This window comes from Carlito syrichta, unplaced genomic scaffold (genome assembly GCF_000164805.1).
Source record: "Carlito syrichta isolate Samal-C Ts95f unplaced genomic scaffold, Tarsius_syrichta-2.0.1 Scaffold287509, whole genome shotgun sequence".
Lineage (NCBI taxonomy): Eukaryota > Metazoa > Chordata > Mammalia > Primates > Tarsiidae > Carlito > Carlito syrichta.
In genome coordinates, this window is record NW_007231605.1 from 194864 (window position 1) to 214025 (window position 19162).

The following is a 19162-nucleotide window of genomic DNA, read 5'->3' on the forward strand; positions in this document are numbered from 1 at the left end:
TTCCGGTTACTCGGAAGGCTGAGACGGAAGGATCGCTGGAGCCCAGCAGGCGAGGCTGCGGTGGCCGGAAGCGGTCACTGCACTCCAGTCTGGGCGACCGAGTGAGACTCCAACTCAAAAAAAAAAAAAAAAAATCTTAATTAAGGTACATACATTGCTTTTTAGACATAATATTACTGCATACTTAACAGACTATAGTAGAGTAAAAATATAACTTGTATATATGCACTTGGAAGCCACACAGTTTGTGTGACTCACCTTATTGGGATATTAACTTTAGGTGGTCTGGACCCAAACTTGCAATATCTCTGTGGTATGCCTGTATATCTTTATGTTTAAAAAGCTAGATGGGGAAAAGTGCATATTTTATTTATTTATTTATGAGTTAGGGTTTCACTCTGTCACCCAGGCTGGAGTGCAGTGGCACAATCACAGCTCACTGCAATCTTGAACTCATAGGCTCAAGTGACCCTCCTGCATCAGTCTCCTGAGTAGCTCAGACTACAGGCACATACCACCACACCTGGCTAATTAAAAAAAAAAAATTTTGTGGGCCGGGCTCGGTGGCTCAGCCTGTAACCCCAGCACTTTGGGAGGCTGAGGCGAGAGGATTGCCTGAGCCCAAGGGTTCGAGACCCACCTGGGGAACTTGGCGAGACCTCGTCTCTACAATAAATAAAAAACTAGCCGGGCGTGGTAGCGCATGCCTGTAGTTCTGGCTGCTTGGAAGGCTGAGGCGGAAGGATCGCCGGAGCCCAGTGGGTCAAGGCTGCAGTGGTCAGGAGCATGCCACTGCCCTTCAGCCTGGGTGAACCCTCGGGTTCAGGCCTGAGCCCGAGCACAAGTACAAAGAATCAAACAAGCACATTAAAAATGCAACACAACACCCCGACTTGAACAAAGTGTCCTTAAACCGGCATTCATAGATATGAATATTTCCAATTCAGAATTGAAAAACTTAAAACAGAAATGGACCAAAAAATCAAGACGTGAAATGGGACACTGACAGAACGAAGGGGAATGGGAAATACAGAAATGTAGATCAAATGACAAGCATGGGAGAACAAATTCGACTGAAAACATAACAACGGCATAAAAAAAGATATGAAAACCCACTGGGTGCGGTGGTTCACGCCTATAATTCCCATGATTTGGGAGGCTGAAGCAGGGGGATCATTTGAGGCAAAGAGCTCAAGACCAGCTTCAACATCATACTGAGACCCTCACTTCTACAAAAAATAATTAGCTGGGTGATGCACCTGTAGTCCCAGCTACGTAAGAGGCTGAGGCAGGAGGATTGTTTGAGCCCAGGAGTTCCAGGCCACTGCACTCCAGCCTGGGCAACAAAGCAAGACCTTAACTATAAAAAAAAAGAAGTATGAAAATAGCCAAGGGGAAAAAAAAAAGAGGTTAAAAAGAAACAATGTATCAGCTTTATGCTTTGGCGAGCTCCTCTGGCTGCTGGTGTCCTGGTGGAGGCACCCTGTAGATGGCCAAGCAAAAGGAGGCTCAGAAGGAGGCATGGTGACCCTCAGGGAGGGAAGCACGGGACTCCTTGCCCCAACCCCACCTCCAGCCACAACCACACTCTTTCTGTTCCTAGACGTGCTGACCTCACTCCTGCGTCAGGCTCTGCTCGATGCTCACATCACCTCAGGGCTGGCTCTCTCTCTCTCAGGTCCCCCTAGGAATCTCCACCCCCTCAAGAACCTCCCTGTCCCCCACCAGTGATCACCCCAGGTACTTTTGGGCTCTGGTAACCTTCTTCTTCCCGATGTGGGTACTGGTTTTCTGGGTACAATCACTTTGTGGAGATGAACCCAGGCATGCCTTTGTGATGTGTGCACTTAGCCAGCCACAAGAATGAAAACTCTGCCAAGGTATTCCCTCCATAGTGCTGATTACCCCGATATTCTCTTATTTCTCCCCTCTGCTATTTATTGCATACACACACCCACTGAGAGGTCAGCTCCACAGGAGCAGGGGCATATCTGTCGCTGTGACCACTGTGCCACCAGCATCAGAACAGAGTGCAACACACAGCAGGCACTTAGTAAATGATTGCATGAAGCATGGAAGGATGCTGGCCGGGTGCAGTGGCCCATGCCTGTAATCCCAGCACTTTGGGAGGCCAAAGTGAAAGGACTGCTTGAGCCCAGGAATTCGAGACCTCGTCTCTATGCAAATCAAAAAATAAGGTGGACATGGTGTTACGAGCCTGTAGTCAAAGCTACTCGGGAGGCTGCGGTGGAAGAATCACCTGAGCAGAGGAGGTCGAGGCTTAGGTGAGCCGTGGTCATGCCACTGCACTCCAGCCTGGGCAACAGAGTGAATCTGACTCAAAAAAAAAAAAAAGGATGGAGGACGTCTGCCTGCCCGCAGGATGTAGCGATGCCCGGGTTGGGGGTTCTCCCCTCTTTGGGCAGACAGGAGTGGGGGCTGCCCCGAGGGCCTCACCTTCCTCTGCATCTTCTCCAGCAGCTTGCTCTTGGCCCTCACTTCCTCCTGGATGGAGTCGTAGACGTTGAGGAGCACCCAGTCCCCGCTGTCCTCGTCTGCGTTCTGCAAGGCGGCTACCAGCTGCTGCTTGCGCTCATCTGCGTAGCGCTTCCGCCATTTGTGCTTTTCCCTCAGGTCCTTGTTCTTGGCCTGCTCTCCTCCCACCACCTGCTGCTCCAGCAGCTGCAAACTGCCGGTGCGGAGGAGAAAGTGAACGTGACAGTACCTGTCCATCGCTGACACTTGCCACCCAGCAGGCTCCAGGCTAAGCTTGGTCCCACCAAATCCTTCCAGCAGCCCACTTCACAGGGAGGGAGACCAAGGCTGGGAGAGGACCCACTGCTTGCTCAGGGTCAGGACCAGGATTCCTACCAGACCCGCCCAATCCATGCCTGTGCACTCGACCCATGCAGGAGGTCTGCCCATCAGTCAGGGAGGAAAGCTAATCCATCCCTGGCCCATCTACTTCCCAATGCCAGTGGTCCCTGCAGCTGAACAGGCCTGGGTCTGTGCTCAGGGGCAGCCAGCATGATTAGAATAACCCGGGTTGTGAAAAATGTTCATTCAACACACTCAGTGCACAGTGTTTAATCAGGCAGGGACACACACAATGCTTGTTGAAAATGTTTCTATCCAGCCAGGCACGGTGGCCCACACCTTTAATCCCCAAACCTTGGGAGGCCAAGGTGAGAGGATTGCCTGAGTCCAGGGGTTCGAGACCAGACTGGGCAACTTGGTGAGACCTCTTCTCTACAATTAAAAAAAAAATTAGCTGGGCATGGTGGCCCATGCCTATAGTTCCAGCTACTTGGAAGACTGAGGCAGAAGGATCACCTGAGCCCAGCAGGTGGAAGCTGTGGTAACTGAGTGTGCCACTGCATTCCAGCCTGCACAAAAGAGTGAGACTCCAACTCAAAAAAAAAAAATTCTATCCAAATGCTAAAAAATGTTTAGAACTCTGCCTTTTAAAGGAACAACTGTTAAATAACTACAGAGAAAGGCTTATGTGGAACTCCCCAATATTGAATGAGGCCCCATGAAAATGTCTCAGCCCCTGCCTCTTCCCAGAGGGATGGAGGGAGCTGGTCTGAGGCGTTCTCAGGTTTCATAAAAGGAGAGAGATTTACTCAAGGAAAAGAAGGCGCCGTCACCTGAGTAGCCAGGCTCTGACTCGGCAGAGCAGAAGGGCAAGCAGAAGGGAGCTGTGTCCATGTCACTCCTCCATTTAAAATCCTGCAGTAGGCACCGTGGGAAAGAAGCCCAAGTACCCAAGGAGGGCATGCAGGGCGCCCCCATCCTGTCTCCCTCTGCAGCCTGGTGCCTTCTGCTCACTCTAACTGGAGCTCGCTGTCACACCTCCCAACACCCAGGCCGTCTCCCACCTCCATGCCCTTGCAGATGCTGCACTTATGTCTAGAATGCCACCCCTGAGGCATGTGTCTTGCAAAGCTCCTGCAGGGGTCCCCTCTTCTGGGAGGTCTTGCCCAACTTTCACTCCACACACCACATGGTGAAAACAGCCACAACACGTGTCAGTGCTTTCTGTGTACCCATTGCTGGACTGCCACTCCTGCAGGCATTGCCACATTTGATCTCACCCCAAGCTTCTCAGGCTGGGACTTTCACTATCACCCATGTTGTAGATGAGAAGCCAAGGCACAGAGAGGTATAAAGTCCGCCCAAAGTGGCAGAGCTAGTGGAGGAGGCCAGATGGGCCCCACTTACTTCTAACTGCTACAGAACATGGCCTCCCTGGCCTCTGTGCCTGCTTCCCACCCTGGACTGTGGCCCCCGGAAGGCCAAGGCAGCATCTCATTCATCTTGTCATCCTGGTGCCCAGCATGCAGTAGTTGCTCAGTTAATGTTGAACTGTGGCCTCTGGCCTCTCACTGCTGGGAGGAGGCTGAACCCCTGGCTGACTCTGACATGGAGGTAGGACTGACATGATCATCACTGACAGAAGAACCAAGGCTTAGGAAAGTTCAGTGACTTGCACAAAGCTACACAGCGAGTGAGAAAAAGCCCAGCTCCCCAGGCGGTCCTAATAGGTGCCTGGGGGTGTCTTGTCCTAGGGTGAATGAGTCTCACATCAGGGAAAGCACTGGAGGCCAGGAGGTCGGGACCTTGGTTGGGACCTGAGGAAAGCCTGTGTCTCCCTGCCCTGGGATTCCTGAAGCCTGAGGGCCAGGCCCAGTGAAGGCCGTGCAGGCGGCGGGCCCTTCACTTCACTCTCCTGGAGCAGCTGGGAGAAAGGCGCCTGGCTGGACTCTGGTGGCAGCCTGTGTCCCTTCTAGAGCAAATCCCTGCTTGCCTGGCCCCCTGCACTGGCAGAGGAGATCAGGGCTGCCTTGCCATAGGGGGGAGAGCTGGGAAAAAGTATGGGCACCCCCACTCTCGATCCTGGGACACAGCTCCTTCCCACCCCATCACAGGGTCCCGCCATCCCGCTCTGTGCTTACCGGGCCAGCACCTGCTGCTGGTCCATGACGGGCAGCAGGTCATCAGTCAGCACCGCTGTCTCCACGTCCATGCCCACCCTCCTCATACTGGCTGTGGCCAGCAGGGGTTGAGGCTGAGAGGCCACCAGGGCCTCAGCCTCTACCCACATGCCAGGTTCTGCTGCTGACACCACCTCCTCGGCCACTTCCAGATCAGCCTCCTGAGCACAAAGAGAAACCCAGATGGAGGTAGGAGGGCCAGCCCTGGACACAGCTCACAGGAGCTCAGTCCCAGAAGGGGACATCTGGCCACCACAACCCAGGACAGATCACCTTTGGCTGGGAGATACCAGTTATACAAAAATGCAGCAACCTATTTCCACTGACACCCCCAGAACAGTCTCCCAGCTTTCTCTCTCATCCTGCAATTCAGTCTCCACACGGCAGCCAGGGCAAGCTTCTTAAGATATACACCAATTGGCCAGGCTCAGTGGCTCAGTCTGTAATTCCAGCACTTTGAGAGTCCGAGGTGAGTGGATTGCCTGAGCCCACAGGTTGAACACCAGCCTGGGCAACTTGGCAAGCTCTCGTCTTTACAATAAATAAAAAATTAGCCGGGTGTGGTAGTGCACGCCTGTAGTTCCAGCTACTTGGAAGGCTGAGGCGGAAGGATCACTGGAGCCCAGCAGGTTGTCGCTGGGGTGGCCATGAGTGTGCCACTGCACTCCAACCTGGGCAACAGAGTGAGTCTCCAACTAAAAAAAAAAAAATACACCGATCACATCCCTTTCCCCATTCAAACCTTCCCATCATGTTCACCGGAAAGCCCAGGTCCTCCAAGTCTGCTGTACCCTCTGTGCCTGCTCCCTCCTCCCCTGCTATCCCACCACCCTGTCCTCCTTTGCTGTTGCCAGGAAAGTCAAGACCTTTCCAGTCACAGGCATGTGCTGTCCCTTCTGCTTGCTGCTGCCCCAGGCACTCCGTCTTGCCTGGATCACTTTCTAACTCATGGCTGCTCTGGTTACTCCATCTACCACCACTGAGAGCCTGTGTGTGCTCAAGGCCAGACTGTCCTCCTCCATAAATGGAGGCGGAGGGAGTTGTAAAGCCTCTCACTTCCCTGGGCTTGCTTTGCTGTCTCAAGTAGAGGGGTTGAGTCCAAGGGCAAGGGTGTTCAAACTGTTCCACAATCCCACAGGGGTTCCCGAACAGTGCCTCAGGGGCCGCCAACCCAGACCTGCAGCCCTCATGCTCTGCACACGCTGGGCCTCCACTCATTAGACAAAGGGCTCCAAGGCCAAGGGAGGTTTGAAAGTCGCCATCTAGAATGACGGGTCTTATTCACACCCACATAAGAGGGATGACGATCCTCCGATTGTACATCGCCGGGCCCTGGCCGTCTGCTGCAAGCCTATGGAAGGCTAGTCTCGTGGATGAGGAAACGGAGGCCCAGGGAGGGAGGAGGCAAGCTGGAGTTTTGCAGGAAGTAGAACAGAACCAGGTCCTCCCCACAGAGGGTCTAGCCCAGGAAGGTACTCACAGTCCTAGGCAGGAAGTCGTCGGCCACCTCAACTTCGGAGCAGGTGTCACCAGGAGCCAGCTGGTCTGTCAGGGTGGGGTGCTTGGAGGAGACAAGGTGGGGAGGAAGAGGGCTGATTTGAGCTGGAATCATCCCCAAGGGCGCTCACCACCCACAACCTCCTGCCTATTACTGCTGAGAGAAGAGGAGCAAAGGGTGAAGAGCTGAGAGGGAGGAGGGGATATGAGGGGAGGCTGGGCACATTGTGGGCACCTGCTGTGTTCTGGGAGCATCACCTGCAGCATCCAGCTCACGCACACACCAGCACCCCAGAAAGATGACTGCCCAAGATTATACAACTAAGTAAACAGTAGAGCTGTGATCTCTCTCTTTCTCTCTCTCTCTCTCACACACACACACACACACACACACACACACACACACACACACACACACGACAGGATAGGAAAGTAGAGAACAAAGAGGGGAGAAAAAGGAAAATTGTTTAAACAAAGAAGCCAGACAGAGGGGCAGGGTGGAGAGAAAGCAGTAGCCCGGGAGCCCCCGGTGGTCGCTGAAGGGTGGTTGGATTCCCACAGACCCCCACCCACTTACTGCCCCAAGCCCATGAGAGCATAAGGGTTTTCCAAGTCTCCCTCAGCTCCTTCAGGCCTGGAAGCTCATGTAACCATGGCAACTCAGCAAACTCCCTGTACGGGAGTTCTCTCTGCAGAACAGTGCCCGCCCGGCACAACCGTGTAGCTAGACCCCAACGCTCCTATTGATTTACAGAGTGTCAATGGCGATTCTCCTTCCCAGCTCCTGGACACCAGCGACCCTGAGCCAGCCACCAGCACCAGAGCGCGGCTCGAGCAGAAGGGAAAGAGATCCTGTGGCTCTTGTGCATGGTGACTTCCACGCCCCCGAGAGCTCGGTCTGCTCAGTGTTTGGGGCCTCATGCATGACACGGCTACCTGCACAGGGACCTGGGAGACGTCCGCCTGGGGTGCATCTGTCCTGGCCACAGTGGAGCCGAGGAGGCACAGCTTGGCTGCCACCTCGGCGAACGGGTCCAGCAGGCCTGGTATCACCTGTGGGGGCATCTGCTGCGGCCCCTCTTCCTGGAGGCAGTCCTCTTCCTCCAGCTGCCCCTCGGGCACATAGTACCCCACATTGGCGGGCTCCTCAGGTCCCAGGAAGGCCTCAGACACAGAGGTTTCTTCGTGTGTGGATGACTCGCTGGACCCAAGAAGACTCTCAGACTTGGAGGGCTCCACATTGGACAGCTCCTCAAACCTGGAAGAAATCTCTGTCCTGGAGCTGGTGTCACTGGGCAGAGTGTCGGGCATGTAAAAGACCTCGGGTCTCATGACCGTCTCGTACTGGAGAGCAGGCGAGTACTCAGACCTGCGGGCACACTCAGCTGTGGACATGACCTCAGCCTTGTAGAGGACGTCTGCCTTCAGGACAGTCTCTGCAGAATGGAGAACTTCCTTCAGTTGTTTAAAGGGTCACCATGAGGGGACATGTCCCTAGAAGTTGACCCCAAGCCCGCTGTCTCCAAAAGACTAGCTTAAGGGTCAGAGCCTCCCAGGTCTCCCAGAGTCCGGCTGCAGCCAGCCTGCCTCCCCGTCTCTGCCCCATTTCCACCCTCTCCTATCAGGACTCAAAAAAACCTGCTTCCTTCCACCTCTTTCAGGAAGCCCTACCTGACCAGCACCATGATCTCTCTTCTCTGATTTCCCCAGCCACTGGGTGCTGGGCTCTGACCGCCCTGCCTTGGACTGCCCTTCCCCTTTTAGCAGCTGCCCCTGTAGGTCTTACTGCCTTCCAAGGTTGAGCGCTCCTGGTCAGCAGGTTCACTACCCAAGACCCCGAGGTGTCCCCTGGAGGAGACCCAGCCCCGGGCTCTTGTCCACAGGCTATGCTAGATTCATGGAGTTAAATGAACACATGGGCAAATGTTAGAGGCACAAAAACTAAGTAAAGACCACTTGGGGGACTAATATTCAAACTGGACTGGAGGAAACATTCTGAAGGACAGAAAATGCTAGAATCTGCCCCTTCCCTCTTTCTCTGGGGCATCTTGCTCCCAGCTGGGATGGGACCCTTCATGCTCCCAGCTCAGGGGCTCCCGGCCCCTCTCTTACATCCCATCGTGTCTTTACCATCTGCGTCCTGGGCTCCCCCAAGAGGGTCTTGATGTTCCCTTTGTTGAAGCATGACATCCACTCCCTAGGGAGGTGGCCTGAACCTCCCTCAGCTTCGGTTTCCACACCTGTTATGTGAGGGTTCTGGGAGTCCTACCTCACTGGACTGGGAGAGCTCGATGAGGGGATATGAGTAACACACCTACACAGCGTGGCAGGTGTTACACTGAACAGAGTGATCAGTGTCACTATCACTACAAGACTGGGCTTAACATGATTGTCATGAGTGCAGGGAAGTCCGACTGCCCAGGAGCATGGGTGTTTGAAGGAGACTGGTGGGGCAGAGCAACCTAGAAAAGACAAAATAGACAAAAACCTGCAGACAGGTGAAAGTTCTGAGACCTCATTATGGGATGTGGTAACAGAGAGGCTCAGTGGCGGGACTATGGGCAACACAGAACCTCGGAGCGGGGGTTCATCTCTAAAACAAGGGTGATATGCCACAGCTGTAAGTCAGCCTGGATGACTGGGGCCTAGCATTGTGGGAGAGAACACTAGCTCTGGGGCCAGACTGCCTGCACTCAAATGCCTGCACTCAAATCCTGCCTCTACCAGCTGTGGGACCATGGCCAAGTTACTTATCCTCTCTGTGTTTCCTGTATAAAATGAGGGTGATTGTGTTACCTACCTCACTGGACCATTGCAAGGATCAAACAGAACTGAGCCTGGTGGCTAGCAAAATGAGACAGCCAGGGGAAGAGGGTGCCTACCTGCCTCCTTCCTCAGGCTCTCCTCCAGCGTCGACAGCTTCACGTCGTATGAGTTGCGCATAGCAGCGATGTCCTCCTCCAGCCTGGCCCGAGACTCATGCTCAGCCTCGTAGTCAGCCTTCAGCCGAGCCAGGCGCTCTTCGTACTCCTGGGAGCAGACGGAGGGCACCAGGGAGAGGCAGCGTTTACAACCATTTTGAAACACAACCTTCTTTTTCCTTTGTTGTTATTCAAACCTTACAGAACACATAAGCATGCCCAAAGAATCCAGTTATGAAACATCAATAATTGCTTGCTAGCGAAGACTCTTCTGAACTGTCCTCGACACATTTTTCACATGCCAATAACAACACATGTATATGCTTGAACCTATTTTTCCCACACAACAATATATCATGAACACCTTTCTGCATCAGCAAATACCTTTCTACTCAATAGTCCTCAACCCAGCAGTGGTAAAATATATTTTAATTCATCTGCTTTTCTCTCCGTCTTTACTATCACTGCCAGCTTATATTCAAACAGAGCTTGGTCCCCACCTCCATTCTCACTTCTGTTCCAAACCTCTGACCATCAGCCGTACCCATCACACCAGGTTTCTCCTCTGCTTTGGATCTGTTCATGGCATACCATGTTCATGGATAAAGTCTGAGTTCCTCAACTTGACCTGAGTCCCCACGTGATCTGTCCTCCCCTTTGACTGCACTGCATTTTCACTGCATTTGGGATCTCCTAGACACACTTACTTCCTCCCTGCCTTGGGGTCTTTGACCAGTCCCCTAGCAAGTCCCACCCTGGACCTTAGCTTAGTAACGTACCCTCATAGAGTCCTTCCTTGATCACACTCTCAGAAGACCCTGTGGCTACCACTCTGTCACTTCCCCTGTGTGCTAGCACGCATTCTGAGCTTCTGTTATTCTCTTTATTATTGTATGTGTGTGTTCATTTGCTTTTGTTTTTGTTGTTTTGAGTCAGGGTCTCATTCTGTTACCCAGGCTGGAGTGCAGTGGCATGTTCACAGCTCACCACAGGCTCAAACTCCTGTGCTCAGGCAATCTTTCTGCTTCAGTCACCCAAGTAGCTGGGACTATGGTATATGCCACCATACCCAGTTAATGTTTTAATTTTTTGTAGATCCAAGGTCTCACTATGTTGCCCAGGCTAGTGTCAAACTCCTGGCCTCAAGTGATCCTCCCATCTCAGCCTCCCAAAGTGTTGGGTTTACAGGCATGAGCCATTGTACCTGACTGCATTTGTTTTTATTGGGGTAGAGGACACAGGTTGGGAAATGTCACCATACTCCCCCCTCCACCCCAGGTAATGTCCATTCCGATCTTCTTGGAATGGTTTGTGGAACTTTTCTTCTTCTTGGAGTCACTCCTGTTGCCTGCCTCTTCCAAGTCACTGACTGTTTTCTCCCTGGGTGAAGATGTCTTCCTCCTGGGGAGACTTGTGCTCCCCAAGGATCACTACTAACTAGCTCCTCCTTGGAAATGGTTTCTTTTTCTTGGGTTTGAGGAAGGAGATAGATGGGGTCTCCCATTCTTCTCCTGAAGAAACTTCTGGGGTTTTTACTTTTGTGTCTTTTGGGTTTTTCACCCATCTCACTACCCTGGGGTTGAGGACTCCTGGGAGGCAGCCCAGGGCAGAACACACTTGCTGAGGGAATGGGTGTGGACAGGCGTGAACAAGTGTGAATGGGTATGATCAGATATGAATGGGTGTGAATGGGTATGAATAAATGTGAACAGGTGTGAACAGGAGCCACAATCAGCTTCCTGGGCTCTCAAGTAAGTTCTCTCAGCACCTCTCTCTTCCCCCACACTCCTTCAGAGTGCTACTAATGTTTCCCGAAGATGTGAGGACAAGCACAGTCATTTCTTTTCCTTCTTTGAGAGCTTCTCCTGTTTCTCTAACTTCCTTGTAATCTCCACACTGCTTCCACCCCCCGAACATTGCTTCCTTCAATGATATCCTCTATATATTTGATTACAGGTTCATTGTCAAACTCTGCTAGTAGCATGCACACTTCTAGAAAGCAAGGACCATCCTGCCTTGTACCCTCAGCACCTGGCACAGAGTCGAGACTTGAAAAACACCCACTGAACCAGGAAATGACAGAAGCAGAACTGCACGTTAAAGAGCATGCAAAATATCCAGGCTTCTGGTACACATGACCCAAGAGCAGGGCACGATATTCATGAAGTCTGGGACTCTCTTTTAAAGCTGCTGCTGACAGAAGAACCTGCAAGTCAGAGAGTGGGTGAGGGATAAGGGTGGAACAGGGACATTGCACACTCCTGCCTCGCCAGGTCCCTTCTGGGAGTACAAAACCGACATAGACAGCACTGACTTGGGCTTTCAGGGAGAGGGAAAAGGGGACAGAGAACGATTCAAATGTAACTGCATTCCTCAGCGCATGTGTAGATACACTTGAGCCTCCTGGCAATACATCTGCAATGTCCCTGAAGCCCAAGAGGGTTCCGGCACCAAGCAGCTCTGAGAGCCTCGTGGAGTCCTTCAGTCTCCTCCTCCACTGCCTTCACTCTCATTTCCTTCCTCATCCAGCTGAGATCCCAGGCTCAGCTCTCCAAGCAGGAAGCACCTCTGACTCCCTCCCTAGCTCTTCCATCATTTTCTCCCAGCACAGCCCTGACCTTGGTTAAACCCAGGCCTCTGCCCACACATCCCTGCCCCTAGCAACACCTGGCTGGAAACACGTATACACACACACACACACACACACACACACACACACACACACACACGTGTGGCATTCTCACTTTTTAAAAAACGTTTTAGAGTCATGGGGTTCATGATTCTAAAGATTTGCAACATAAGAATATTGCATGAAGGTGAGGTTTGGACTTCTGACAACCCGCCCCCCCCCCCCCAGTGGTGGAGATGGTACCAACAGGAGCTTTGGTATCCCTTATCCTCCCTCCTTCAGCAGTGCCCAGCATCTGTTGCTGCTGTCCTTGGGCCCGTGTGCCCAGTGTTTAGTGCCCACTTATAAGTGAGAACATGTGATATTTGGATTTTTGTTTCGTGATCATTCGCTTGGAATGATGATCTCCAACTGTATCCATGTTGCTGTAGAGGACATGATTTTGTTCTTGTTTATGGTTGCATAGTATTCCATTGTGCATATTACCACATTTTCTTTATCCAGTTCGCTTTTGATCGGCATCTGTGTCAGTTCCATATTTTGGATATTGTGGATTGTGCTGCAATAAACATACATGTGCAGGTGTATTTTGGGTTGTTTTTTTTAGAGCGATTTGTGTTCTTTTGGATATATTCCCAGAAGTAGGATTGCTGGGTCAAATGGGAGCTCTATTTTCAGTTCTTTGAGATATCTCTAATCTGCTTTCCATAAAGGCTGAACTAGCATATATTCCCACCAACAATGTAGAAGTGTTCCCTTCTCTTTACAGACTTGCTAACACTTGTGTTTCGACTTTTTAATGATAGCCATCCTAACTGGTGTGAGGTGGTATCTCACTGTAGCTTTGATTTGCATTTCTCTGATAATTAGTGATGCTGAGTATTTTTTCATGTCTGTTGGCTGCTTGTATGTCTTCCTTTGAGAAGCATCTGTTCATGTTTATGTCCTTTGCCCACTTTTTAATGAGGTTAATTGCTTTTTCAGGTCAATTCATTTGAGTTCCATATAGATCCTGGATGTTAGACCTTTGTCAGATGCATAGCCTGCAAATATTTTTTTCCTATTGTGTGTTGTCTCTTTGATCTCTTGATGGTTTCTTTTGCTATGCAAACACTTTTTAGCTTGATAAGGTCCCACCTGTCAATTTTAGTTTTTGCTGCATTTACTTTTGAAGAGGACTTGGCCATGAATTCATTGCCTAGGTTGATGTCCAGGAGTGTGTTTCCTAGGTTTTCTTCTAAGATTCTTTGTTTTTTTTTTGAGTTGGAGTCTCACTCCATCACCCAGGCTGGAGTGCAGTGGCATGCTCATGGCCACCTCAGTGTCGATCTGCTGGGCTCTGGTGTTCTTCTGCCTCAGCTTTCCAAGTAGCTGGAACTACAGGCGTGCACTACCACACCAGGCTAATTTTTTATTTATTGTAGAGACAAGACCTCACCAAGTTGCCCAGACTGGTCTCTAACCCGCAGGCTCAGGCAGTCTACTTACCTCGGCCTCCCAAAGTGCTGGAATTACAGGCTAAGCCACTGAGCCAGGCCTCTTCTAAGATTCTTATAGTTTGAGGTTTTACATTTAAGTTCTTGATCCATTTTTAGTTAATTTTTGTATATGGTGATAGGTAGGGGGTCAAGTTTTATTCTTCTGCATGTGGTTAGCACCATTTGCTTAATAGGGTTTCCTTTCCCAACGTTTGTCAGCTTTGTCAAAGATGAGTTGATTGAAAGTCTGTAAGTCTGTGGCTTTATTTCTTATCCTGTTCCATTGGTCTATGTGTGTATGTGGTTTTTTTGTTGTTGTTGTTGTTCCAGTACCATGCTGTTTTGTCTACTGTAGCCTTATAGTAAAGTTATTCTGGATGGGCTCCATTGTTTGGGATCTGAGAAGCTCCTTTGTGGGTGTCGATTTGTTAAGGCTTTGAGGATTGTCAGTATTTTTTGATTGTTTGGTTTTTGAGCCAGGGTCTTGTTCTGTCGCCCAGGCTGGAGTGCAGTAGCATGATCACAGCCCACCCCAGCCTCGACTTCCTGAGCTCAGTCTTCCAAGTAGCTGGAACTTAGTCTCACAAGTAGCTGGGATTACAGACACACGGCACAATGCCCAGCTCATTTTTTGTTTGTTTGTTTCTTGTAGAGACGAGGTCTTGCGATGCTGTCCAGGCTGGTCTCAAACTCCTGAACTTAATCAATCCTCCTGCTTCCGTCTCTCAAAGTGCTGGGATTAAGGCATGACCATAGTGTTTGTCGGTGTTTTTTCACTACTTCTTCCTCATCTGTGAGGATAGTCTCTTCTCTTTTTATGTTTTGCTGTTTTTTATTTGATAAAGTTGCTATTATTGGGATGACAATTTGTGTTGTTTTCTTACTTGACCGCCCTCCTCTGGTCCACCTGTGATATGGGGCAGAGTTGGCAGGGAGGGTGAGGTTTCCAAGCCGACCCCCACGGCACCAGGCTCACTCCTTTTAGGCTTCTCTGCTGAGAGCGGCAGCACTCACTGTCTCCTGTTGGCCACCTTCGAGACCACAGCCATTCTCACTTTTATACATGGCACCCAAATCTCAGGTGGGCCTCTATGCCCTGTGCACATCTCCCCAGTCCTCACCCTCTCCCTCTGCCTCCACAACCCTCTACTCCACTCACATCCCTGTCTTATACTTCACAGAGGACGTTGAGGCAGCTGGACTCCCTCGCTTCCTGTTCACCTGCAGGTCTATGGGAAGCCTCACCTTCTCTGGAGGCAGTGGACCAACCACCTGAAGCCCAGTCACCCTGCTTAAAGACTTTGTGCATCCAATCCCACCTCCCTCCTATACTGCAACCTCTCCCTCTACTGGATTGTTCCTGAAAGTCTACAAGATGCATGATATCCCTTCCAATATTTAAAACAAGCAACCCCTTCCTTGACCTCCAGCTATAGTGCCCAGCGTCCAGCAGGTGCTCAGAACACCTGTTGAGGATTGAATGGAGGGGCTGGAGTGCAGGCCTAGCCTACTTGGTACACCATACACAGCCCAGCGATAGGAAGACAACCCTTCATCCTCTTACAGTCCACGAGAAGCAGCAGGAAAGCCACTATGATGCCCATTCTATAGATAAGGAGACAGAGGCTCAGAGAGTTTGAACAACCTGCCTAAGGCCACAGAGCACACAAGAGCTGGACTTGTAGAATGTGAAACCTTGGTGGACCTTGGGAACCTTCTGGTCCAAATGCCCCGGTACAGACTAGAGACCAAAGCCCAGAGTCACCGATTCTGGCCTGTGCCCTCTCCACTCCACAGAGGGTCTCCTCCCTTGTCCTGGACATTTCTACTGATTCTGGAATGGAAAGAAAAGCACAGCCTCAGGCATGCAATAGGTGCTCAATAAATATGAGCGTCACGAGAAAGAACAGATGGGAGGGAGGGGCAGACATCCTCAACGCTCCCTCCAAGCATGGCTCATGGAAGAACTCCAGGGTTTCTTGGACTCTTGGAGGCGGTGGCAGGCAGAGCACCCAATGCAGCATCCACTAGGCTGCTAGAGGAGTCTAGGAGGAGGCAGATGACCCCATCCCCAGAGCAGATGCTCCATCTCTGGTACCTCAGGGGGCTGCCTGGAACCAGTGACGCCTCTCCCTGGAGACCACTAGGGGGCAGCAGCGCCCTGCTATCTGGACAACCCGGGTCTAGCCAGGCCAACCAGGTCTGGGGAAGACATTCCCATCGGGCTCCAGCGCAGTCCTCCTCTCTCCCCTTCAATCTGTAACCAAAGTCCACCAGTTGCTGTGTGAACCCATGCCCATCCTAAGCCCCAAAGTGTGACCTCTCTTGTTTCTGTGGGCCATGCTCAGCCATCCATCCCCAAAGGCCTCCTTCTCTCCAAAATGCCCAGGAGCTCGGCCCAGGGCTCCAGAGAAGGACCTGACACCCCAGCTCTGCCCCGGAGGCAGGTGCCAAGGCAGCACCAAGCAGCTCCCAGAGCCTCCAGGGCCCAGGGCGGTGTTCACCAGGGGTATCATTTAGCCTCTCCCCAAACAGCAGATACTTCCGCTAACCATAGACAGCACCCAGGGGCTCTTTGGTGTATTTCTCATGCCCCTCTCAGCCCAGAAGACTTCGAAGCACCCAGGCCCCAGTCCCTGAAGGCAACAGGGTCACCATCAGGAAAAGCCAGCGCTCTCGAGGGACTGTCAGTGTCACACTCCACCACCTTCCCAGGTCTCATGATGCAGCCTTCAACTGGCAAGGACCTCTCGAAACCAACAGAGCCTGGAGTCTCTCTGCCACATCTGGCTGTGGGCATCCCCTCAGGGGACCCACTCCACACCTGGAAATCAGGGTGTCACCTGCCCTGCTGCTTCCCATGAATGTCGGGAGGCACACACATTGGGGAACTCAGGTGCCCCAGGTAACAGCTTTTGCTGGGAGGCCAACACCACACCACCCGCTATCAGGTGGGCTGCTCTGCTCTCAGACATGGGAGCACAGAGTCCTCTCTGCTGACCACCTGCCACTGCACAGGCCATTCCCTTGGCCAGGAAGGCCCTTTCCGCTTCCATCAACCCACAGCCGCCCCTTCCTTAGGGCCGAGAGAGACTGCACTCCTGGAGATGCTCCCGCGCCCCCTCTGTTCTTGCCACGCAGGCGCTGACATGGCTTGGACTGCAGCTTGGAGTGGGAACCTGAGTTTCACTCCTGGCTCAGATTCCCCTTCGCTGTGTGGCCTTGGGCAAGTCATGGCATCTCCTTGAGCCTCAGCTTCCTCAGCTACAAAAGAGGGTCACAGGGCCAAGCCCAAGGTGGCAGCGAAGGTGGGGTGACGTCGCGTGCAGGTCTCACCTCCCGGATCAGCTGCTTTTCGGCTTCCATGTCATGCTGGGTCACAGCCGGGAGTGACAGCTTCTCCTCTCCCTGAGCAGGGGGTGCCTGACCGGACAGTAGGGCTGGGAGAGAAACAGAAATGGGCAGACGAGACAGTATGCACATGGTTTGCGGGAACTAAGCAGAAACCTGTAAGAAATGACCTCATGGTCACTCCAAAAAAGACCTTAAAACACTGGACTGATTTCAAACACATCCATGTGGAATACTAAGTGATCGGACAACAATAGGTATGGAGCACCTCAGTGTTCCAGACCCTGGGTAAGCAGCTCTGAACAAAGGTCCAACTCCACACCCAGCTTAAATCGGTGTGAAAGATCTCCAAGTCAAGGCAAGAAGAAAGCGGTGACCTGAGGGAAGTGAGGGAGACAGACGGCAGAGCTGGCTAGACTGGGAGCAGTGAGTGCAACGGCCCCGGGGCAGGCATGGGCCTGCCCAGCTCCAGGCACAGCCAGGAGGCCAGTGGCTGGAGTAGAGGGAAACAGAGCAGGTGGAAAGAGGTCAGAGAGGAAGCAGGCCAGGTTCCTTTGTCTTTACTCTGGGTTAGACTTGGCCATTGGCAGGTGTGTGAAGGGCAGTCAGAGTCCTGCATTTGGAGAGGATCTCCCCAGCTGCTGCAGGGTGAACACGCTGAGGGGGACCCTGACAGACCTGTTAGGGACCTGTAGCAACTTAGGGAGAGACGTGGGGGCTCAGGCCAGAGGGCAGCGGGGGATGGACTCAGCCAGGTTTTGAAGGCCGAGACAACAGGATCTGCGGACAGACTGGGTGTGGCTTTGAGAGAAGCCAAGCACTATCCCAAGGTTTCTGGTCTGAACACCTGGAAGGCCTGAGCTGCCATCAGCTGGTGGGCAAAGTTCTATGACTAGCAGATTCAGGGGCCTGTCGAGAGCTGACTGTGGGGTGTGTTGAGTTTGAAATGTTTATCAGACAGCTGCATATTCAAATCTGGGATTCAAAAGACACATTATGTTATGCTTTAAAAAAATTATTGGCCGAGTTCGGTGGCTCAGCCTCTAATCCCAGCACTTTGGGAGGCCGAGGCAAGGGGATTGCCTGAGCCTGCAGGCTTGTGACCAGCCCAAGCAACTTGGCAAGACCTCATCTCTACAATAAATCAAAAATTAGCCAGGTGTGGCAGCATGCTCCTGTAGTTCCAGCTACTTGAAAGGCTGAGGTGGAAGGATCGTTGGAGTCCAGCAGGTTGATACTGGGGTGGCCATGAATGTGCCACTGCACTCCAGCTTGGGTGACAGAGTGAGATTCCAACTCAAAAAAAAATTATCATTATTATTTTGAGAGAGGGTCTCTCTCTGTCACTCAGTCTGGAGTGCAATGGTGCAATAATAGCTCACCGTAGCCTCAAACTCTTTGGTTCAAGTGATCCTCCCGCCTCAGCCTCCTGAGTAGCTGGGACTACAGGCATGTGCTACCACACCTAATTTTTTAAAACTTTTTTTTTTGTTTGGAGATGAGGTTTCACTGTGTTGCCCACACTGGTCTCAAACTCCTGGCCTCAAGCAATCTTTGTGCCTCAGCCTTTCAAAGCACTGGGATGACAGGTGTGAGCCACTGAATCTGGCTATATTTTTTTCTATATTTTACGTAGATGTTTTGTCATCTTGAGGGACTTGCTGGCAAGGGGAGACTGCTCCTCCAGGGCTAGCTAATTCCTCCTAGACAGTAAACCAGTTGTCAGTGAGTCCATCTTTGACATATACACCAACTGGCCCAAGCCACATCACCAGCCACCTGCTTTATCTAACTCTCACACCCCAAGCCAAGATTTCCCTGCCCTCAACAAACTCAGATCGAGGCACCAGAAAACCAGGAATAGGCAGTAAAGCCCACCAGAATTATTCACACTGGCCAGTTCTGACCTGTCTCCCATGCCCTGCCATGTCTTTCCAGGGAAACCCCAAGAAAGGCTGGGGCCTAGGCCTTCCCTCACTCCCTGTTTCTAGGGAAGCTGTAATGTTAAACTTCCTTTTCAGTGGCACTGATCTCCTCATGCTGTCATTTAGTCACCTTCATGTTCTAAGTTTTTAAATTATTTTTAAAGTTGGGGGTAGCGAAGTGATAGCCTTTTTGGGGAACTCACGTTCAGAGAATCTCACAAGTTCACCTATGCCGTCGCCATCTTGCCCCGTCTCTTTCATGAATATTCTTACTAAATATTGTTTTTATATTCAGGGTCCTGAAATGTATAAATATGTAAAACATTTTATTTTGTTTTATTTTATTTTAGAGTTGTGGGGTACT

At 51.6% G+C, this 19162-nt stretch overlaps 1 protein-coding gene across 1 annotated transcript in view; it reads right to left on the reverse strand.

The window, feature by feature from the left end:
* Window positions 1-19162, reverse strand: part of KIF17 (kinesin family member 17) — a 44602-nt gene that overhangs the window by 12977 nt on the left and 12463 nt on the right. The window contains 6 exon segments of the mRNA XM_021709858.1: window positions 2458-2689; window positions 4959-5158; window positions 6478-6558; window positions 7431-7930; window positions 9377-9524; window positions 16859-16962. Coding sequence (XP_021565533.1) covers window positions 2458-2689; window positions 4959-5158; window positions 6478-6558; window positions 7431-7930; window positions 9377-9524; window positions 16859-16962 — 1265 coding nt within the window.